Source organism: Populus alba, chromosome 1 (assembly GCF_005239225.2).
Source record: "Populus alba chromosome 1, ASM523922v2, whole genome shotgun sequence".
NCBI lineage: Eukaryota > Viridiplantae > Streptophyta > Magnoliopsida > Malpighiales > Salicaceae > Populus > Populus alba.
The window spans coordinates 23,392,090-23,414,340 of NC_133284.1; the positions used below are offsets into that span (position 1 = coordinate 23,392,090).

General features: G+C 37.2%; 1 protein-coding gene across 1 annotated transcript in view; it reads left to right on the plus strand.

Annotated features, from left to right (window-relative positions):
• LOC118040250 (copper-transporting ATPase PAA1, chloroplastic) overlaps positions 1 to 15,922 on the plus strand; it is a 36,504-nt gene extending 20,582 nt beyond the window's left edge. The window contains exons 11-16 of the mRNA XM_073405261.1: positions 358 to 490; positions 11,379 to 11,476; positions 12,159 to 12,399; positions 13,305 to 13,508; positions 14,818 to 14,898; positions 15,612 to 15,922. Of these exons, the coding sequence (XP_073261362.1) occupies positions 358 to 490; positions 11,379 to 11,476; positions 12,159 to 12,399; positions 13,305 to 13,508; positions 14,818 to 14,898; positions 15,612 to 15,872 (1,018 nt within the window). The 3' untranslated portion in view covers positions 15,873 to 15,922. The remainder of the gene's footprint in view (positions 1 to 357; positions 491 to 11,378; positions 11,477 to 12,158; positions 12,400 to 13,304; positions 13,509 to 14,817; positions 14,899 to 15,611) is intronic.
• The last annotated feature ends 6,329 nt before the right edge of the window (positions 15,923 to 22,251 follow it).

The following is a 22,251-nucleotide window of genomic DNA, read 5'->3' on the forward strand; positions in this document are numbered from 1 at the left end:
TGCATGCTGTCACTCGGCTGCTTAAACTTGTTGATCTTGGAAATACTTCTAATTAAATATTGTGCACATTTAAAGTACTTTTTCCTGTTCAATTTGTGTATTCCAGGAATCTTTATTTTTCACTTATGCAACTCTTTATTAATGTACATTAGAAAGAGTTAGTGCTTTGAACTTCTTACTTTGATTATCGTTAATTTGACCATGTTGACCGATTCAAAGACTTGACTTTCAGCATCTTTTATTTAGGTCCTTTAACAGTTTTTGGCTGTATACTGCTGTTGAAGGTGATGCGTTCTTTTTTGCTAACTATGATTGCTTTTATGGATTTGAAGTTCAAATTTCCATGCTTTGATGCAGACTAAATCCAGATGCTACGTTGTCTGAGGTTGAACTCTTGAAGTTAGCTGCAAGCGTGGAATCAAATACTATTCATCCGGTTGGAAAAGCTATAGTAGAAGCTGCACAGGCTGCTGGTTGTCAGAATGTGAAGGTACATATGCACCTAGTGCACTATTGTTTTTCATGTTATTATTATTGGAAAGCATGGAAACGAATAAGAGATGTGCGTGCATAACAATTCTGATACATCAAGATGACAGTTTCAAACAAGTAGGAATAGGAATAGAAGTTAAAGTAGCATTAAAACCATACCGATCAAGAGGGTGTGATACTCGTGCAGAGCGTCGAGGACTAGGTGTAGGAGCCATGTCATGTTTAGGGGGGCGCAAAACGCGTTGGATTAGGTGTGGAGGTAGTATCAAACTCGAGAGGGGGCAAAGTTGGTTAACGTCGAGTATACATAATTCTGGGTTTGAACCATTCAGGAGAGGAGGCAATTCATTATAACAAGGAAGAACACTAAGCTCAAGCAAGGACTTAACATGGGTAGAAAAGTAATATAGATTTTCAAAGAAAACAACATTACAAGAAGGATGAAATTTGTTAGAACTAGGATCATAACATACATAGCCTTTGTGAAAAATACTATAATCCATAAAAACACATTTAACAGACTAGGGAAAAAGTGTCGTTCATGAGGCGGTAAATGAACAAAACAAACACATCCAAAAGTGTGCAACTTAAGACAACTAGGATGCTGATGGTGTAAACGAAGATATGGAGAATCAAAATTCAAGACCTGAGAGGACAATTTATTAATTAGGTAAACTGCAATAGATAATGCCTCAACCCAAAATTTAGAAGGAATAGAAGACTTAGGTAATAAGGTGCAAACAATATCCAATAGATGTCGGTTTTTACATTTGGCCACACCATTTTGCTGCGGGGTATAAGGACAGGAGCGTTGAGACACAATTCCTTTATGATGTAAGAAATCATGAAACTCGTGGGAAATGTATTCCCTACTAGAATCAAACCTTAAAATCTTAATACCCGTAGAAAATTGGTTTTCAATATATGTTACAAATGTTTGAAAAACAGACAAGACCTCGGATAGATTTGGACTAAAGAAAATAGATCCAAGTATATCAATTGAAATCATCAATGAAAGTCACAAAATATTTGTATTTAACATGAGAAATCATAGGAGAAATGCCCCAGACATCACTATGTGCAATATCAAAGCATTTTCAGCATGACTACCATGAGAAGGAAATGAGAGAGTTTTACTTTTGCCAAGTTTGCATATCAAGCAATCAAATGAAAAAGCTTTAGAAACATGTTCTTTATTGCCTAATAAACCAAAACTTAACATATAAGACAAAACAACAGAGTTTGGATGACCTAAACGTTTGTGCCATATTTCACTTTGAGAATTAATTGTCATACAAGCCAAAGATACAATAGGAATGGAAAAGTGCAATGGAAAAAGTTTTCCAACTTTAGGCCCCTTTGCGATTGTCTTCCTCGACACTTGATCCTGCATAAGACAACCATAACGACATAAAAGAATATCACAATTATCATCAACTAACTGGCCTACGGAGATAAGGCTAGTAGAAAGTTCAGGAGATACATAAACATTTCTGAAAGAAGAATTAATATCTCCAACTTCATTAATAGCTAAATGACTCATTAGCTATCTAAATCTGAGATGAACCATGATAAGCGTGAACATTGTAGAGTGTCTGATAATCTAGTCATATGATTAGATGTAGCAGAATCAACAAGCTAAGTTTGAGATGCAGTAGTGCCATTACCCTGGAGCCCTAAGGCTGACCTAATGATCTGCTGAACCATCTCTGGAGTAAGAACAAATTGATCTCTAACTGTAAAAGGACCAACAGAAGAAGAACCAATTGTATCCTAATAAGCATGAGCTTGACAATTCTAGGGATGAATAGGAAATTCCTTGATAATATGGCATGGCTTCTTGCAGTAGTTGCAAGATTTCTTTGAACAGGGGGTAGCAATGTGCCCAAACTCCTTGCAACTGAAGCATTGAACCTTCAACATATCTCTGTCCCTACCTTCCCAAGAGCAGAGCTGCGTATGCCATGACATTAGATGTCATGGTATCTTGCTGAAATTTGTCTTATGTTCCAAGACGCTGCTTCTCCTGGATTAATTCTCCAAAACACATCCAATGAAGGAGAGGATCACGGTTCATCAAATTTGAGCGAGTTGCCTCGAATTCAAGCTGTAATTTCATTAAAAACTGGTCTCTCTTACTCTATTCATGAACTTCCTAAACAACTAAGAGAGATGCATCAGGCACCTTATCATAAACCATATCAATAAATTTGCCCCATAAGATCTGAAATCTAGAAAAATAATCTTGAATGGAGAGGTCACCCTAAATGTATTTGGCAATCTCATATTCCAATTGAAAACGTTGTGCTGTGTTGTCTTGATCATAAATGTTTTTTAAAAATTGCCATATACTTTTAGCAGACTTGTATGGCCTCAGATTTAGCACAATCTAAAGGTCAATAGATCCTAAGATCCATGACATGACTCTAGCATCTTTGACTTGCCACTAAGCCAATTTAGGAAGCTTAGTTGGAGCCAGGTCACTCCCATCAATATAGCCCTATAACTCCTTTCATGTAACAAATACACAAAATTGAAATTCCCAAGTACCATATTTTTTACCTGTGAACTGCACACCACAAGAATCTGAGTTGATATTCATGATTCCCGTATCACAACAATGAAAGAACAAGAACAAAAATACCAACCAGTAAAGCCGAAACAGCCTAACACAAAGAGAACAAGCCCAAAACAATTGCTTACCCCAGAAAGAGAAGAGACAATGTGTGCAATACAATTTGTCCAGCATAACCAGCCACAAAAGCCACACCATAATGAACTTCTAATTTCTAGAGATTCCGGAAACCAAAGAAAACAACTAAGTTGACTCAACAACCCTCACAATCTCAAAAGGAATTGACCTAGAAAACCTAACTCAAGTTTTAGGCTCTGATACAATGTCAGTTATATTCAATGATCTCTTTGTGAGTGTTCTACTCATTATATAACCATGTTTGAGCTAATTACAGGGCTGAATCTCAACAATTATATTAATTCTACCTAACTAAATAGGAAGCTAAAATATATAGCAAATCACAAAATATTTACAGGTATTAATCATTCCATAAATAGATAGGCTAATTATATCTTGACATACTCTGACCGACAAATAGAAACCCTATATTAGAAAATTAGACTAATTAGAATCCCTATAATTAGGCTCTACATTACTTCCTAATTACATGCTATTTACAACATGTAACAACATTGAACTTCAACTCTACAAACAACAAAAAAACACTTGCTCAGAGACGATCTCAAAAATTGACAGCAAAATACTATAGGTCTTACTAGGTAATGGAGAAAATTGGGGCGGTAGCTTATAGGCTGAATCTACCTCTTTTGCTGCCACTCATCTTGTATTCCACGTCTCCTAACTGAAGAAGCATGTAGGTCACAAGGACAAGCTACATTGCCCACACCTTCCAACAACAACAGCCACCTTGTCGTTCTACATTGAGCTATACTTGACAGAAAGATGACTAAGAGGAGAGATCAGGCAGCAATATGAGTACTGGTTCATTGGAAGGAACTTTCACCAGTAGAGGCAACATGGGTATTTGTGGCTGAATTTTCTCTTAGGTTTCCTCAGTTCTTCCTTGAGGACAAGAAAGCTTTGATGGAAGGGGAACTGTTGCAAGTGAAAGTGATTACTGGGAATTGATTTCAAATTGAATGAGAAAAGACTAAGAGAGGGAATACTTTTTGACCGATGCACATTCAATCTATGTTACGAACCTTGGCTTTAGAAAGAAGTGGTTGCAGGCTTAGTTCATTGGTAAAATTCGTTCCCTGAAGATGCTACGGGGAGGAGCGGACAGAGCTACAATTGCAATTCCCAGATTTCAGTATTGATACTTGAATTGTTCCAACTATAGATTCTTGGGCCAAGAATCTTTTCATGGATGGGGTACTGTTACGTACCTAGTTGCTAAGAATTGGTGCAGTATATGAAGAGAAGAAAAATAAAGGAAGTGCAGAGTTGATAACGTCTGCAGCACGCAACCACTGAGGGTTATTAATTCTGTTAGTCTGTTAGTAATAGTTAGTTAGCAGAGTTGTTACAGCTGTTATAGTTAGTTAGAGTAATCAGTTAGTAGTTATTTCAGTTACTATAAAACACAGATCAAGGGAATCATATGGGTACGAAAAATATAGAATATAGTCAATTCAGTCTCATCTCTTCTATCACAAATTCTCTCTAACAATTCCTCTGTTCTTCACCTCATTTCTTCTTCACTTGTTAAGAAACCTTAACAATCTATTCAAAACTGTTTTATTTACTGATGTTTAAGTTGTATGCAATGTTTTATGTTATGTTTACATTTTGTTTTCTTAGTTTTTATAGAGGTTACGTATGGCTTGGTTAATTGGTGTTAAGAATTCCTATTTTGTAAGAAATTCCTTTGTACCGCTGCTATGTATGCAACAGAATGTTCATGGAGAAAGACAACGAAATTTTTTAACAAACAATAAATGAATGAAGAAGGAACTCGGGTGAACCATCCTTCTGCTCTATCCTTTACTAATCCCTTATCTTTTTTCATTGTTTTCTCTTTACTTCTTGATTGATCTGCTTAGATTCTTCCTTCCTGGATAACATATTGGTTGGTTCACTGAGTATTGGTCTTGCACCAGTGGATAATGGCACTTGTTGTTGAATATTAAACTCAATCCAGAAGGTTCCAGTCAAGGAAGGCAACCACCCACCGACCAGCCGCAGCCGCCAGCCACCAGCCGCAGCCGCCAGCCGCCTTCACACCACCGGCCGCCAGCCGCCTTCACATTTGAAAAGTTTGAATTTTTGTATTCTGTTTCGTGTATAAATAGAGTGCCCAGTTTATGTTTATTGTGTGGAGAGAATTGAGAGGAACACTAGAAAGAGAAAGAGAGAGAGAGGGCGTGTAATTGTTTAAGCTTTTGTGTTGATTTGTAAGCTTCGGGTTTTGTGTAATAAAACAGTGTGTTTTATCCCCTCTGAGTGTTTCAAAGCCACCACCAGTGGTTTCTCCCACCAACAATTGGTATCAGAGCCCCGTTCATCGGAAAACAGAAGAGTTTTGGGGTATATCCGAATTTTCAAAATTGTCAAAAACAAGTTTTGATCATTCCAAAGTGTAGAGCTCATCAAGACAAACTCACTGCCGCAAAAATCAGCCAAATCGGAGTTCGGGGTAGCCCACACACGCCTCCTGAATATTCAGCCAGATCGCCCACGCGCATCCCACGCGCCCCGAGGTTGAAGACGACTGAGCCACACGCGCGCCATATATTGAGCCGCGCCGAGCCGTATAAGCCGTGTCCTAGCCGAGCCACAAGCCGCGCCGCACTCCGAGTCGAGCCGAGCCGCGTTCCAGTCTGAGCCAAGCCGCGAGAATATTCCACAGAATATTCCCGGTTCAACCCAGCGAACCGCCCGCCGTACAGAAGTGATTTTTTGACCGGTTCACCCATTTTCTGACCCGATTTCAACAAAGTCAGACCGGTTCCCTACTATTTGGACCATTCCGGATCGATCTACAGTGTCCGTTTGTCCAAATTCGGCTTCCAAAGAGGTGATATAGTCATTCCAAGATCAAAATGACTACAGAAGGTACACATACACTCATCCCGAAGCTGACCAAAGACAACTATGATAGTTGGTGCATCAGATTGAAGGCATTTCTTGGGTCACAAGAGTGTTTGGATATTGTACAAACTGGTTATGATGAACCAGAGTCCAAAGAAAGAGAAGATGCTTTACAAGAGGCTCAGAAGCAAGCCTTGAAAGTCAACAGAAAGAAGGACAACAAAGCCAAGACCATCATCTACCAAGGTCTTGATGAAGATACATTCGAGATCATAGCTTCCGCTGAAACATCACATGATATATGGGAGGCTCTCCAACAGAAATACAAAGGTGCTGACAGAATCAAGAAGATTCGTCTTCAATCTTTGCGAGGAGAATTTGAGTTATTGCAAATGAAGTCCTCGGAGTCTATTTCTGATTATCACACAAGGATTATGGTGATAGTCAACCAGATGAGGAGAAATGGAGAAGCCATCATCGATGCTCGAATTACTGAAAAAATTTTGAGATCCCTAGATCCAAAATTCGATTTTGTTGTTGTCGCAATTGAAGAGTCCAAAGATATGGACAAGTTGACGGTTGATGAGCTTATGAGTTCTTTGCAAGCTCATGAGCAGAAGATTGTAAAGCGAAATGGAGATAAGGCAATTGAGCATGCCTTACAAGCAAAGTTGTCCCTCAATGACAGATATGAGCAAGGGGAGACTTCATCAAGTGGCTACACCACTCAAGCAGGAAGTCAACAATCCAGAGGTGGATTTCAGAGATTCCAAGGAAGAGGTTCTTGGAATACAAGTTTTAGAGGAAGAGGTGGGAGAAACACCACCAGAGGAGGCAGAGGCCAACAAGCATTCACTCCCAGAGGAAGAGGAGGCGGTTACAATAACCGTGACAAGAGGAATATCAAATGTTATAGTTGCAATCAATTTGGGCACTATAGCACTGAATGCAGAAGAAAAGCTCCGTTGGAGATACGTGAGCAAGCCAACTATGTAGAGAAGGATGACAGAGAAGAAACTGCATTTCTTGTCCAACAAGGACTTGATAAGAAAAAGGAGGACATATGGTATCTAGATACTGGAGCCAGCAATCACATGTGCGGCTACCGAGAGTTATTTAGTAATCTAGATGAGACCAAGCAAGGTCTAGTTACTTTTGGAGATACCACAAAGGTTCCATTCAAAGGTAAAGGCAACATCCCAGTCAAGATGAAGAATGGCGATTCCAGCTACATCGCCGATGTCTATTATGTCCCAGCCATAAAACAGAACCTAATCAGCTTAGGTCAACTTTTGGAGAGAGGCTATACTTTTTACTCGGAGAATTGTCATCTGACAATTAGAGACAACAATTGGAGATTAATGGCCTACGTGAAAATGTCCAAGAATAGGATGTTTCCTTTGAACATCCAGTATGATGCAGCAAGGTGTTTGAGTGCCATCACCAACAGTGAAGAATGGCTTTGGCACCTGAGGCTTGGACATCTGAATTTCACGAGTTTGAAGATGCTAGCAAGCAAGAAGATGGTCAAAGGTTTGCCTCACATTGATCATCCAGATGAAGTCTGTGAGAGTTGTGTCCTCAGCAAACATCACAGATCCAGTTTTGCCAAAGAAGTCAACTGGAGAGCAAAGAGGCCACTGGAATTAGTACACACAGATGTGTGTGGCCCAATCACGCCTATGTCAACTGGACAAAATAGGTACTTCCTCACTTTTACTGATGATTTTAGTAGAAAGACGTGGATATACTTTCTGAAGAGGAAGTCAGAAGTATTCAATTGTTTTAAAGATTTTAAAGCAATTGTGGAGAAGCAAACTGGTTATACGATCAGAACAGTGAGATCTGATCAAGGAGGAGAATATACAGCCAATGACTTTGAAGCCTATTGTACACAACAAGGCATCAGACATCAGACAACGCCAGCCTATACACCACAGCTGAACGGTGTAGCAGAAAGGAAGAATCGCACGATTCTTGACATGGCAAGAAGTCTGCTCAAAGCAAAGAAATTGCCCAAGCAATACTGGGCTGAAGCTGTATCATGTGCAGTGTATCTGTTAAATCGCTGCCCGACCAGAAGTTTGCAAGGTGTTACTCCAGAAGAAGCATGGAGTGGTCACAAACCAAGTGTTACTCATCTACGAGTCTTTGGTTGTGTGGCATATGCAAAGATCCCAGATGCAAGAAGGAGAAAGCTCGATGATAAGAGCGAGAAATGCATCTTTGTCGGATATGGTGAAAGAAGGATGGGATACAGACTGTATAATCCCATCACGAAGAAGGTGATTACGAGTAGAGATGTTATCTTTGAAGAAGATAAATCTTGGGCATGGAATGGTGATCAAGAAGCAATCAAATGGATCAATCTTGATTTGATCCTTGAAGGTGAAGAAGTACCAACAGTACTTGTAGAGGAACCGATTGTGCCAGCAGCTGAACCACAAAGTCCAGTGTTTATACCAGCAACTGAACCACAAAGTCCGGTACACAGTTTCCCTGTATTCAACAGGAGGAACACACCAGGAGCATCATCATCAACACCACCATCAGCATCCTCGTCAGAAGGACCAAGAAAGATGCGAAACCTTGAAGAGTTGTACGATACCACTCAGGTTATGGAAGATACAACTCTGTTTTGTTTCTTTGCAGATAGTGACCCACTAAGCTTCGATGAAGCTATCACAGACGAGAAGTGGATAGAAGCAATGGATGAAGAAATACATGCCATTGAGAAGAATGATACCTGGAAGCTGACTTATCTACCAGAAAACAAGAAAGCAATAGGTGTCAAATGGGTCTACAAGACGAAGAAGAACGCCAAAGGAGAAGTGCAAAGATACAAAGCCAGATTAGTGGCTAAAGGCTACAAACAGAGAGAAGGCATTGACTATGGAGAAGTATTTGCTCCAGTAGCCCGGCTAGAAACAATCAGACTGATGATCTCACTAGCTGCACAACATAGATGGAAGATCTATCAACTCGATGTGAAGTCAGCATTTCTGAATGGCTTCCTAGAAGAAGAGATCTATGTTGAACAACCATTTGGATACATTGATGCTGAAAATGAAGGCAAAGTATACAAGTTGAAGAAGGCTCTCTATGGTTTGAAGCAAGCTCCGCGTGCTTGGAATACCAGAATTGACAGGTATTTTCAAGATAATGGATTTGAGAAATGTCCATATGAACACGCCATATATGTGAAGAAAGGAGCAGATGGCAGCATCTTATTTGCGTGCCTATATGTTGATGACTTGATATTCACTAGCAACAACCCTACCATGTTTGAAGACTTCAAACGAAGCATGGTACAGGAGTTTGAAATGACTGACATTGGTCTAATGTCACATTTTCTTGGCTTAGAAGTAACGCAGAAGGAAGAAGGGATTTTTGTATCCCAAAGCGGTTACGCCAAAGATATTCTTGAAAGGTTCAAGATGGAAAGCTGCAATCCGGTATCAACTCCAGTTGAGAATGGAGTGGAATTGAGGAAGAGTAAGGTTGGAAATGTTGATCCAACTTACTTCAAAAGCTTAGTAGGAAGCTTAAGGTACTTGACATGTACCAGACCAGATATACTCTACGGAGTCGGACTCGTCAGCAGATACATGGAGACACCAGACCAGTCTCATTTGAATGCAGCCAAGAGAATTCTTCGCTACATCAAAGGTACAATGAATGAAGGTATGTTTTATACCTCAAGTAAAGACTTTAATCTTGTAGGCTACTCGGATAGTGATTGGGGTAGAGATCTGGATGAAAGGAAAAGCACAACAGGGTTTGTCTTTTTCATGGGAGACACATCTTTCACATGGTCATCCAAGAAGCAATCGATTGTCACATTATCAAGCTGTGAAGCTGAGTATGTTGCTGCCAACTCAGCCATATGCCATTCAATATGGTTAAGGAATATGCTGAAGTTTTTGGGATTTCCTCAAGAAAATCCTACAGAGATTTACATTGACAATCGATCAGCAATCGCATTGGCAAAGAATCCAGTGTATCATGAGAGGAGCAAACACATTGATACACGTCATCACTTTATCCGGGAACATGTGAAGAATGAAGAAGTCCAACTGATATCTTGCAACACAAATGATCAAGTTGCTGACATCTTCACAAAGCCATTGAAGGGAGAAACATTCATCCGATTAAAGTTCATGCTTGGCATGACATCCCTCGATTGAGTTTAAAGGGGAGATTTGTTGAATATTAAACTCAATCCAGAAGGTTCCAGTCAAGGAAGGCAACCACCCACCGACCAGCCGCAGCCGCCAGCCACCAGCCGCAGTCGCTAGCCGCCTTCACACCACCGGCCGCCAGCCGCCTTCACATTTGGAAAGTTTGAATTTTTGTATTCTGTTTCGTGTATAAATAGAGTGCCCAGTTTATGTTATTGTGTGTGGAGAGAATTGAGAGGAACACTAGAAAGAGAAAGAGAGAGAGAGGGCGTGTAATTGTTAAGCTTTTGTGTTTAATTGTAAGCTTCGGGTTTTGTGTAATAAAACAGTGTGTTTTATCCCCTCTGAGTGTTTCAAAGCCACCACCAGTGGTTTCTCCCACCAACACTTGTAGGCCTTTTGAGTTGCTGAATACCCAACAAAGACACATCTTTGTGCTCTTGCATCCAGTTTACTTTTAGTTTTTCTGAAGATACATGAACAAAAAAACACAACCAAAGACTTTCGGAGGGAAAATTTACCTTGAAGAAGATCTATAGGCACCTTCAAATCTAATGTTTTCAACAGCAAATGATCGATAATATATGCTGCTGAAAGAATTGCACCCCCCCAATATACTTTAGGAACATTCATAATGAACATGATGGATTGGGCAACTTCAAGAAGATGTCAATTCCTTCTTTCAACAACATCATTTGAGCTAGGTATCCAACCATTTGGTTTGGTGGAGAATTCCATGTTTGCCAAGATAGCCTTGAACAAACCATTCATCTTTTCTGTACCTTGATCACTCAGGAATATACCCAACCTTTTTGTTTAGATAGACAGAACAAAACTATAAAACCATTCATGAGAGGAGGAAAGATTGAGGTAAAGAGAAAGATCCCAGCCATTTTTTGGTTCTTAGGTTGCGTGTTTTGATTTGTAGACATTAAAACTAGTTGTACCCATCGTTGTTGAGAAGTAAAAAAAAAGTTAAAAGTTTGCTCTTCTCTAGATCCCTCACGGATCTGAAATAAAATGATGTTTTTCTAATTTTGGTTTATCCATGTGTATCCAAAACATCATGTTGGGGCTTGATTTATCTTGCTTCACATGTATTCTCAAATTTCTCATGGAAAAGCAATTTGTAGCAGGTGACCGATGGAACATTCATGGAGGAACCTGGGTCTGGTGCCGTGGCTACCATTGAGAATAAGGTTGTGTCTATTGGAACACTAGACTGGATTCAAAGGTATTTCACTCGTTGGTTGCTTTGTATAAAGTACCACAGTGCTGTAAGTTAAGATAGTTCTATGATTCTAAATTGTATGTGTGCCCACATCAATGAATTGTTCGTTAGTGATCTTTGATTTTTATCTCTCGATTCAAAAAATTTCATATCATTGTGTCAATTCCATGTACTATCCACATTGCATATCCATGTAGTCATACTTAAAATTTTAGAATGGTAAACCATATTTATGATAGGAAATGGTCTTTTGTGGGGGAAAGTGCAGCGTTCTTTTTTGCTATTCTGGACAGTTCCATTGATACAACAAACTGTGGTAGCACCTCTGCTATGATTTGATTTTAAATACCAGTAGGTATTCAAACCGGCTATGCTTCATGACATTGATCCAGGATTCTGAATGTTGACCATGACCACATCAATGGGCTAGCAAACATGCATGATGCCATTCCATGTCCTGTTCCCTTGCCTCATGATACTTCATATAACGTTTTTCTCAAAGGATAAACCATATTACATGTGAGAAGTGTTTTCTAAAGTTCACCTGAGTGAAAACAAATGAGGAATGAGTATCATCAGAATACTCAATTAAAGATGACATTCTTGCACCTCCAATATAGGGATCTACATATTAGATATTTTTGGCACATTACAATTATGATTTTGAGGCATTTCTTTTTTGCAGGCATGGAGTTGATGAGAAACCATTTCAAGAAGTGGAAGATCTTAAGAATCAGTCTGTTGTCTATGTTGGAGTGGATAATACCCTTGCTGGACTTATCTACTTTGAAGATCAGATTAGAGAAGATGCTCGACAAGTTGTTGAATCCTTGTCCTGTCAGGGAATAAATGTGTACATGTTGTCTGGTGACAAAAAGAGTACTGCCGAGCATGTTGCTTCACTTGTTGGCATTCCAAAAGAGAAGGTAAGGAGCTTTAATTTTCTATTATTTTTTAAAATCTCTGGCCCAAAGGATGGGAGTTTGCATCACAAATTGTCTGGAACAACGACCGAATAGAATTGGAATGGACACGAACCCCATGCCACTTTCACTTGTTTGATATAAATCTACAAGTATTAGAACTTAAATGGGTATTCACAAGCCTTCTAAAAAAAGAAAAAAGAAGGCTTTTCGTCATGAAGAATTATGTCCAAATTATCTAATAATTTTACAGTAGTTTTTCATATTTGAATCGTCTTTCTTGAAGTTTTTTATAGTTCTTTTCGTTATGCAATTGTAATAATTGAGACGGAACTCGCATGCCTCTAATAGTACCTTTTGCTTCAAGGAGACCTGACAATGTGTGATGCCAGTCATAATTTACCTTGAGAATGCCTTTGCTTTAGAAAGACATGCCAATTTAAATTCATATAAACGTGCATGCTGTGAGCAGGAGATTCTTTACCTCATGGATGCTAACACTCACATTTGTAGCTCAAAAATCCTTTTATGGAGACCCAACATCACCTCTAACCATGATGGAAGCAGGAGATTCTTTATGGTTCATGTATCATACATGCTTCATTTCTAAACAACCGCATTAGGAATTTAGGACACTTAAGAATCTTGTATTTACTAGAGGCGGAGATGAAATCATTCAAATCTCAAATGCCAAATTACTTTTGATTTAGTTTCAAGCATTCAAGTACTTGTTCCGGTCTGTCAAACCACAGACTGGAGGTTCCTGGAAAAGGCTAAACCAACAACCAACAGACCAGGCTTGAAGAACTGGTCATATGGCTGAGTATTTGGTTTTGTGGGATGTTAAAAAATTTATAGTATGGATAATATATGTCATGCATGACTTTCAAAACATGCTGTGTTGGCACGTGCTGTCTGGAGTTAAGCCAGATGAAAAGAAAAAGTTCATCAGTGAACTTCAGAAGGATCAGAGCATAGTAGCCATGGTCGGTGATGGAATAAATGATGCAGCTGCCTTGGCTGAGTCACATGTTGGAGTTGCCATGGGAGGTGGTGTTGGAGCTGCCAGTGAGGTATCCTCTATCGTGCTGATGGGTAACAGATTGTCACAGGTATTTGGAAGGAGGACATAATCTTAAACCTTGGTTGTGAAAGTAAATGTTATTTCTTTTCTACTTGTCCCTATATGGAGGGGGGGGGGGGGATTTTCTTTTTCTTTTTCTTTTTAAGCATAAACGCATAGCGATTTGGAACCCAAGTGCTTAGCCGCCAAAATTGTAGTTTTTAATTTTTCCTTGATGTAGTAATTCTACTGCATGATACTGTCTTATAATTATGATTCTCCTGTGCCATATCAACTTTGAAATTCTAAACATTTTTTCAAGCTTTTCATATGCACATAAGTTGTAGAAGTAGATATACCAAAAGTTGCTTCTGATAGTAAAAAATGAGAGGTTTAATTAGATAGCCTCGAACAAAGCATTCTATTTTCTTAGCCATAGCTATAAAGCTTTCGTTACTAGTTGACATTTAACCGCCTACAGTCTTTCATGGCTCTACCATCTTTCATATAGCCTACACGCTTTTCATTCTCAAGCACTGTTGTGGCCACAGGGTCCTGGCATGTGAACTCTTCATTACTATTTCATGCTTAAAGAAAGAATGCATGCTTGTAATTGAAACCCACATTACAGCACAGCTTTTGTAGCTTTATGCCCATACCATCCCTGTTTCATAGCCTTTGCATTTGTGGTTCTCAAGCACAACTGCTGTCGCAAAGTCCTAGCATGTCAATTCTTTTAATTCCTATTTTATGCACAAGGAAAGAATTTGTGCTTGTGAGTGAAACGCATCTTTTCTTTTGTAACATTTGAGTGTCGTGCTGATTCTCACAGTTAATTGCAAATTACTACGCCAAAATTACAATCAAATTTATTTGCTCTAATGAAATATAGTTTCCTGGTTTTTTTCCCTATCTGGTTGATGGGAGAGGACAGTACAGCCATGGTCTTGGATAGTGACTGGGCATAAAATAAATGTCACTGCTACTGTACATGTGAATTGTTTAGCAACTTTTAGCAAATCTATAATAATTTTACTAAATTAACATGATGATAACGCTTCTAATTGTTTAATCATAATAACAAGATTCATGTCTAGTAAAAGTGATTGATAAAATTCAAAGCTAAAGTCAACATGCATTTCAATATATTAGCAAAACAACAGGTATCCAACATGTATCTAAACTAATCTAGCAAATCAAAACCAAGCTATCTTGTTTCCACCCACTGCTTTGAATAATCACTATTATAATTTAATTTTCTAAGCTGATGCTAAAAAAGATTTTGATTTAGCAGGTCTGACCTCAGGACATATAAGCCTATTGGTGGTGGTGTTATTGACTTTATTATTTCTGTACAGGTGCTTGATGCACTGGAGCTGAGCAGGCTAACCATGAAAACTGTGAAGCAAAATCTTTGGTGGGCCTTTGCATATAACATCGTGAGTATTTTGCATCATGCAAGCAATAGCCATATGTTTCAGCACTAAAATCTTGTAATAAAAGTAACTCTGGGCAAAAGGGACCATATGGCAGATCCTGAAAGCATGCACCTTGAGAGAGAGATTGATGTCACTATGTCAGCCAATTTTCATTTGTTGTGACTTCTTGATACATTTATGAAGAAATAACGGACATGCTGTTTCTAATATTCTTAGTCAAATATCTTTAAACAGAGAGAGAGAGAAGCAAAATATTTGGATTACAAATCATAGAAAAGAACAGAATTCTGAAGTTTAACATGGATCAAACCTGCAGCTATCCTTTTCCTTCCTGAATTTGGTGTGGTTGTCATCTGTGGAATTCCTTGCCAACTCGGTAAAACTCAGCTCAAACTGAAGCTGCAGTGCATATATTCACCAGGCTGAGCCTGGACAACATACTGCTTAGTTCAACCCTTTCTAAGCCTACTGTCCACACGCACCCTTACCATTTCTTTTGCATTTTGATTCCTGCAGAATTATAGAATCCAGTAATTGTGAGGTAAATTTATTTCCAAGGTCTTGCATGTAGCTCAGTTTAGCAATTTCTCGTATCATTAAATAAGGCATAGGTGAATTTTTGTGCATCTCCTGTGACTTAAATAAGCGAAAAACTGTTTCTGCTTTGCTCTTCTCCAAGATTTGATCTGATGCTGCTTGTATACTAAATGCAGGTTGGAATTCCGATTGCAGCTGGAATGTTACTGCCAGTAAATGGGACCATACTGACACCGTCAATTGCGGGAGCCCTCATGGGTTTGAGTTCTATTGGAGTGATGACAAATTCATTGCTTCTGAGATTCAAATTCTCATTGAAGCAGAAAAAAGTCTACGGAGCATCTCCAAACACCAAGATTGATGTGGATTCTGTTCTTTTGTACCAGAAGGAGAAAACAAAACAGCCTTATTCTGATTCTCAATGGAGAGAGGTGTGATAGGAGTGTAGAGATACAGACCTTGGTTATTCTTCATCTTTCTATATTAACATTGGTATTTCGAGTTAGCAGATTGAATTACTAGCGGAAAAAGGAATGAAAGTAGGAAATTGAAAGAGATTATGCGATGTTTTTGGCGACCAAATGATGAAAAGATGCATACAATCACGACATAAGAAATCAAGCTTTAATTCTCAGAATCTACTACAGATTTCGTGCCAAACATGCTTACTCAGTCAGCTTCCCTCCAAAACCAACACCATCTTTTTCTCTGTCCACAAATCAAGCAACGATATAATGGTGGTCAACACTTGATTTCCGAGAATCAATCCTCATAAAGATGGTGATTTATTTTCTTTTCAAAAAGAATTGTTACTCACCTATAAAAATGCAGCAACAAGTCCAAGCAAGAGGGGTGAAAACCAGTAACAAAAAAAAAAAAAAAAAAGACTAGAAAAATTCATGAGAGGAAGGAAAAAAAGAGACCATGAAACACTAGTGATAAAGACATAGAGCAAGAAGCAAGAAAGCATTCAATCAAGAAACAAGAATTTGAAATCATCCTTTTTTTGTGATGTCACTTCTTTTAGGATTCATATCGATTTGTTTTTTAAAAGGTTTTTTTAGGGATTAATACTGAATTTTAACAATCAAACTGATACATATTTCATTGTAGGGATTGATGTCAAATCTTTTTTTGTCGGATGGTTTAAAAAAAAACTAAAAAGAAAGGTTCGGGTAATTAATAGAAATAAAAAAATACACATTTAAGAGAAAACACATAGTAAAAGTAATCTTTTGTAAGAGAGGATGCTGTAAGAGTGGTGTTGTTTTTCTTTGAAGCATAACTGACTCCTTATCGAAATCTCTGGAACTAGTGTTAATTTTTAGAATCTCTAGTTTTCTCTAATAATTAGGTGACAACTCTATTTTTTTATGATATAATTTGGCCCCTGTCACCAATGTTTGCCGAGGAGTGACAAAGGGTTTGAAGTCGGTGAATAACTCCCTCTCTTTAATAATTATCGCACCATGTTTACTACTTTTCCTTTCTATTTGTATGGCTCGACAAGCACGCGTGACTCACAGATATAATGAAGGTTTTTCTTTGCCAATATTTCCCTCCAATATAAGAGTGGTCAAACTATTCATTTATGCTGGTATGGAATCCTGTGTTGAAGATTGCTTCAGAGTTTTCAAAATTCTGTATGTAAATCTTTTAGTTGCAGCAAAAATAAATAATTTTCCTAGTCTTTAGGAGTTGTTAGTCAGTTAGTTTGTTTGCAGATTATAGCATGATTTAATGCTATAAATTAATAGTTTAGTTTATTTCATTCAATATATATTTGTAAGGATTGCTTTCAATCAGTAAGAAATCAATTCACTTCATCTCAATAAAACAGTAAACATTCTTTCGTTGTTTTTAACCCTCTTCTTACTTTCTTTCTCCACTCAAATACTTTCAATTGGTATTAGAGCATTCTTTTTAAGGGACTTGCAATGGAAGCTAAAACAAGCTTTTCTCATGTTACATTTTCTATCTTTAATGGAGAGAATTATAAACTTTAGGCAATAAAAATGGAAACTTATTTGGAGGCCTTAGATCTTTAGAAAGCTATTAAAGAAGATTATGATATTCTTCCATTACCAAATAATCCAACCATGACTCAAATCAAAGGTCACAAAGAGAGAAAAATAAAGAAATCAAAAGAAGATTATGATATTCTTCCATTACCAAATAATCCAACCATGACTCAAATCAAAGGTCACAAAGAGAGAAAAATAAAGAAATCAAAAGCAAAAGCATATTTATTTGCTTGCTATTTCAACAAACATTTTCACAAGAATAATGTCTCTTAAATCAGCAAAAGATGTATGAGACTATCTGAAGGAAGAATATGCAGGAGATGAAAGAATTCGTGACATGCAAAGTCTAAACTTGATACAAGAGTTTGAGCTACAAAGAATAAAAAAAATCTGAGACTATAAAGAAATACTCAGATAGATTACTTGGTATTGTTAATAGAGTTAGATTGTCGAGAATAACATTTACATACTCTAGAATTGTTGAAAATATTCTTGTTACAGTACTAGAAAAATATAAAGCTTCAATTACTACATTGGAGAATGCAAAAGATCTGTTAAAAATTACTTTGGCAAAACTTTTGAATGCCTTATAAGCTTAAGAACAACGAAGACTTATGAGGCAGGATCATTTTGTAGAAGGAGCTTTACCAGCTAAGCATCAAGATTTTGAAAAGGATAAGAAGAAGTTTTACAGGAAAAATAAATCAACTGGAAAAAGAGGAAGATACTCAAGTTGTTAGTCAAGATGATGAAGAACAAATGTTTGTAGCCACGTGTTTTTTAATTCAAAACTCTCATATCATTGATAGTGGTTGCACAAATCACATGACATTTGACAAAAATCTTTTTAGAACATTGCAATTTATAGAAATTGCAAATGTTTGAATTGAAAATGGTGATTGTATAATAGTTAAGGGAAAAAGAACCATTGTCATCATATAAAATTTTAATATAAAAACAATTTTAGATGTTCTTTATGTATCTGATATAGATAAGAATCTGTTAAGTGTTGGACGACTAATAGAGAAAGGCATTAAATGATTTTTGAAGATCAATTCTGGCATAATTTTTATGCCGCTAGATAAAAAATACTGCAAGCTAAAATGAGAGGTAAAAGTTTCTTATCTTCAACATTTGAGGAGAAGCACACAACTTTTTCAACAAAGCTGAATAACACAAAAGTGTGGCATAAAAGGCTGGGGCATTGTCATCAACAATGAATGCTCATTATGAAGAAGAATGATGATATAAAAGGTGTGCTTTTATTTACTGATCAATTACTAAATTGTCATGTTTGTCAGTTTGGTAAACAAAACAGGAAACCATTTTCAAAATAAACTTGGAGATGTGCATGAAAACTCCAGTTAATTAATACTAATATAGCAGGCCCTCTAAAAACTCCTTCATTAAAAGATAGCCGCTGTTACATTCTTTTCATTAATGACTTTACTAGAATGAGTTGGATTTTCTTTATGAAATACAAGTTAGAAGTACCTGAGATCTTTTACAGATTTAAGAAGAATGTGGAGAATCAAAGTAGATGTAGAATTCAAGCTATTAGATTTGACAATGGTAAAAAAAATACACTTTATCAGAACTAAATCTATACTATAAAGATGCTAGCATTGAATATCAACTCATAGTTCCTTTCACTCTAAAACAAAATGGAGTTAGTGATAGAAGAAACAAATACATAATGAAAATGGTTAGATGAATGCTACATGAGATGAATTTGCCCAAGATTGTTTGAGAATAAGCAGCTAACACAGTTGTTTTCCTTCAGAATCATTTTCCAACCAAATTTTTGAAAGAAAAGACACCATTTGAAGCTTCCTATAATTACAAACCTTCACTAAGCTTTCTTAATTTTTTTGGCAATTTATGTTAGTTCATCTTCCACAGATCAAGAGGGATAAACTTGACAAGAAGGCTATACTAGGTATTTTTGTAGGCTATAGTTTTGTTTCTAAAGTCTACAAAGTATATCATCCCCAAACACAAAAGATGACCATTACAAAAGATATTCATTTCCATGAAGAGGAACAATGGGATTGGAAAGACTCACAAAACAACGAGGTGTTTGGAGATTAAGATAAACCTCAATAACAAGATGAATCAATTGAGATTCACCAATCAAAGGCACAAGATCTCTTGCAGAAATTTATCAAAGGAGCAATGTAGTAATCTGTGAATTAGAAGGATATGAAGAAGCTCTCCAAGACTCTAGATTGCAGAAAGCAATGGAGAAGGAGATATCAATTATCCAAAAAAAATGCACCTGGGAACTGGTTGACAAACCACCACACAAAAATATCATTGGAGTAAAGTGGAAGTTCAGAACTAAACTAAATACAGATAGTTCCATCAATAAACATAAGGTCAAGTGGTTGTTAAGGGGTATGCTTAAATATTTGGTGTTGATTATTCTGATACTTTTGCTTCGTAGCAAGAATGGAAACTATCATACTATTGTTTGTTGTTGTTGCACATAAGAATTTGAAGGTATTCCAGTTAGACGTTAAGTCGACCTTTTTAAATGGTATTCTGCATGAAGAAATTTATATTGAACAGTTAGCTGAGTTTGTGATTCAAGAAAAAAAAGATAAAGTTTACTTGCTATAAAAGGCTTTCTATGGATTAAAGCAAGCACTTAGAGCTTGGTATATCAGAATCAATGATTATCTTATAAGCTTTGGCTTTTAGAAAAGCTTATCTGAAGCAACTCTCTAGGTAAAGAAGACTAACAATGATATTCTTATAATATCATTTTATGTTGATGATCTTCTAGTAGCAAGAAACAATATACAACAAGTTGAAGAATTCAAGCAGAAGATGATGCAAGCTTTCGAAATGACGGATATTGGCCTTTTGATATATTTTCTTAGAATGGAAATCAAGCAAAGCAAGAATGAAATATTCATATGCTAAAAGAAGTATGCAAAGGAAATGTTGAAGAAATTTCACATGGAGAATTGGAAATCAACAGCCACGTCAATGAATTAAAAAGAAAAATTTAACAAAGAAGATGGAACCAATAAAGTTGATGAAGAAAAGTTTAGAAGCTTAATTGGTTGTTTGATGTATCTAACGGCAACCAGACCTGATATACTTTATGCAACAAGTTTTTTATCTCGTTTCATGCATTGTCCAAATAAAAAACATTTAAAAACAGCCAAACAAATTCTAAGATATATCAAAGGAACAATCAGCTTTGGTATTCAATTTTAGATGAGTCAAAAGTTAAAATTGCATGGCTTTTCTGATAGTAATTAAGATGGATTTATTAATGACATGAAAAACACTTCTGAATTCTATTTCAACATAAAATCAAAAATGTTTTTATGGTCATCTAAAAAGCAAGACATTGTGGCATAATCCACTGCAAAAATAGAATTTATTTCAGCAACAACAACAATGAATCAAGCATTGTGGCTTTAAAAGATTCTATATGATTTGCACATGGAGGAAAACGAAATAACAAAGATCTTAGTGCACAATCAAGCATCCATGACAATTTCTCATAATTCAATGTTTCATGGAGAAAATATCTCTCGTTTTGTTTTGTTGCTGCAAATAAAGTTCCTCTATTTTCCTCACAAGAACCACCACCATTAACCTCAACCATATTTTCAACACCATGAGAAAACCTGCAACTTTCTTCGTTCTTGCAAAACCCCCTAGCAAAATACAGACAAGGCTTATACGCGACATAATGAACGATCTCCTTGATAAATTCTAGGTACCCAGGAATAAGCTCCTCGCCATTGTCCATAATGAAGATCCTCAGCTCACGCTCGTTAAGCCCATCTTGTAAGCAAAATAGGTAAGGAGAGATCAACTGACTAGCATTGTTCTTCAAAAAGTTCCTTATCAGTTTCCCTTGTCATAGAGTGATTTTGTCCTTGGACCTCACAGTTTTATCAGCTTGTTCAAAAATAATTGCCTCACCTTCATAGATAAGTTCTTTCTCTACAAAACTTGAAGTTCCTAAATCCAAAATGCATTCTTCTTCCTCGAATATGGACTCGTTTCCATCAACACTTGGGAGTTAAGGTAGCAGGTGTATCAATAGTCTGCATTCTTCCAATAGAAGAATCTGGCTCTGGAACAGGAGAAGCTAACCTTGGTACTTCCAACATGCCAAGCCCACCTGAAATATCTACTAGTTTGTGAACCTCAGTGATAGAAGTGGACTTATTCTCAAACTTCTGGCCATCAAGCACAATATTTGTAGGGTTTCCATCCATCCAAAGATCCTGTACTTTTTTGCTCAAGAAAGAGACAATACACCTTGAGTCTTACCAACTGTGTCGACACTATGATTCTTAATCACATCATTACAAGATCCACTTAACATGAAATTCCATCATGCATTTTCTGGTCGTGGCCTCCATTGCAGCTGGTTCAGCATGCTTTGTGTGGTGATGCTGCTGGTGCTAGTTTCCTTGGGAGCTTGTTTCTTTCTTTAGTTCCTAATGTACCAGATCTGTTCCAAATGAACAAAAAAAAATGGCAGCAACAAACAATCACAAGAAATCACTAGAACAAAAAAAGGGAGAGGAATAATCTGTGTGAGATCTAATCCAAAAATTCGTGCCATGGAATTGAAAATATAAAGCCCTGTTCTTTATAATCACCCCCAACACCGTATTCTAAAGAAAAGCAAATTAAAGGAAGGAAAAGAAGCTCTCTTAATGCCGATGGAGAGCTCAGAGAGAATGAGAAAGATAACATAATCTTATAGTCTGTTGAAAAGTCAACATGGCTGGAGTCAACAAGAGAGACAGCAAAG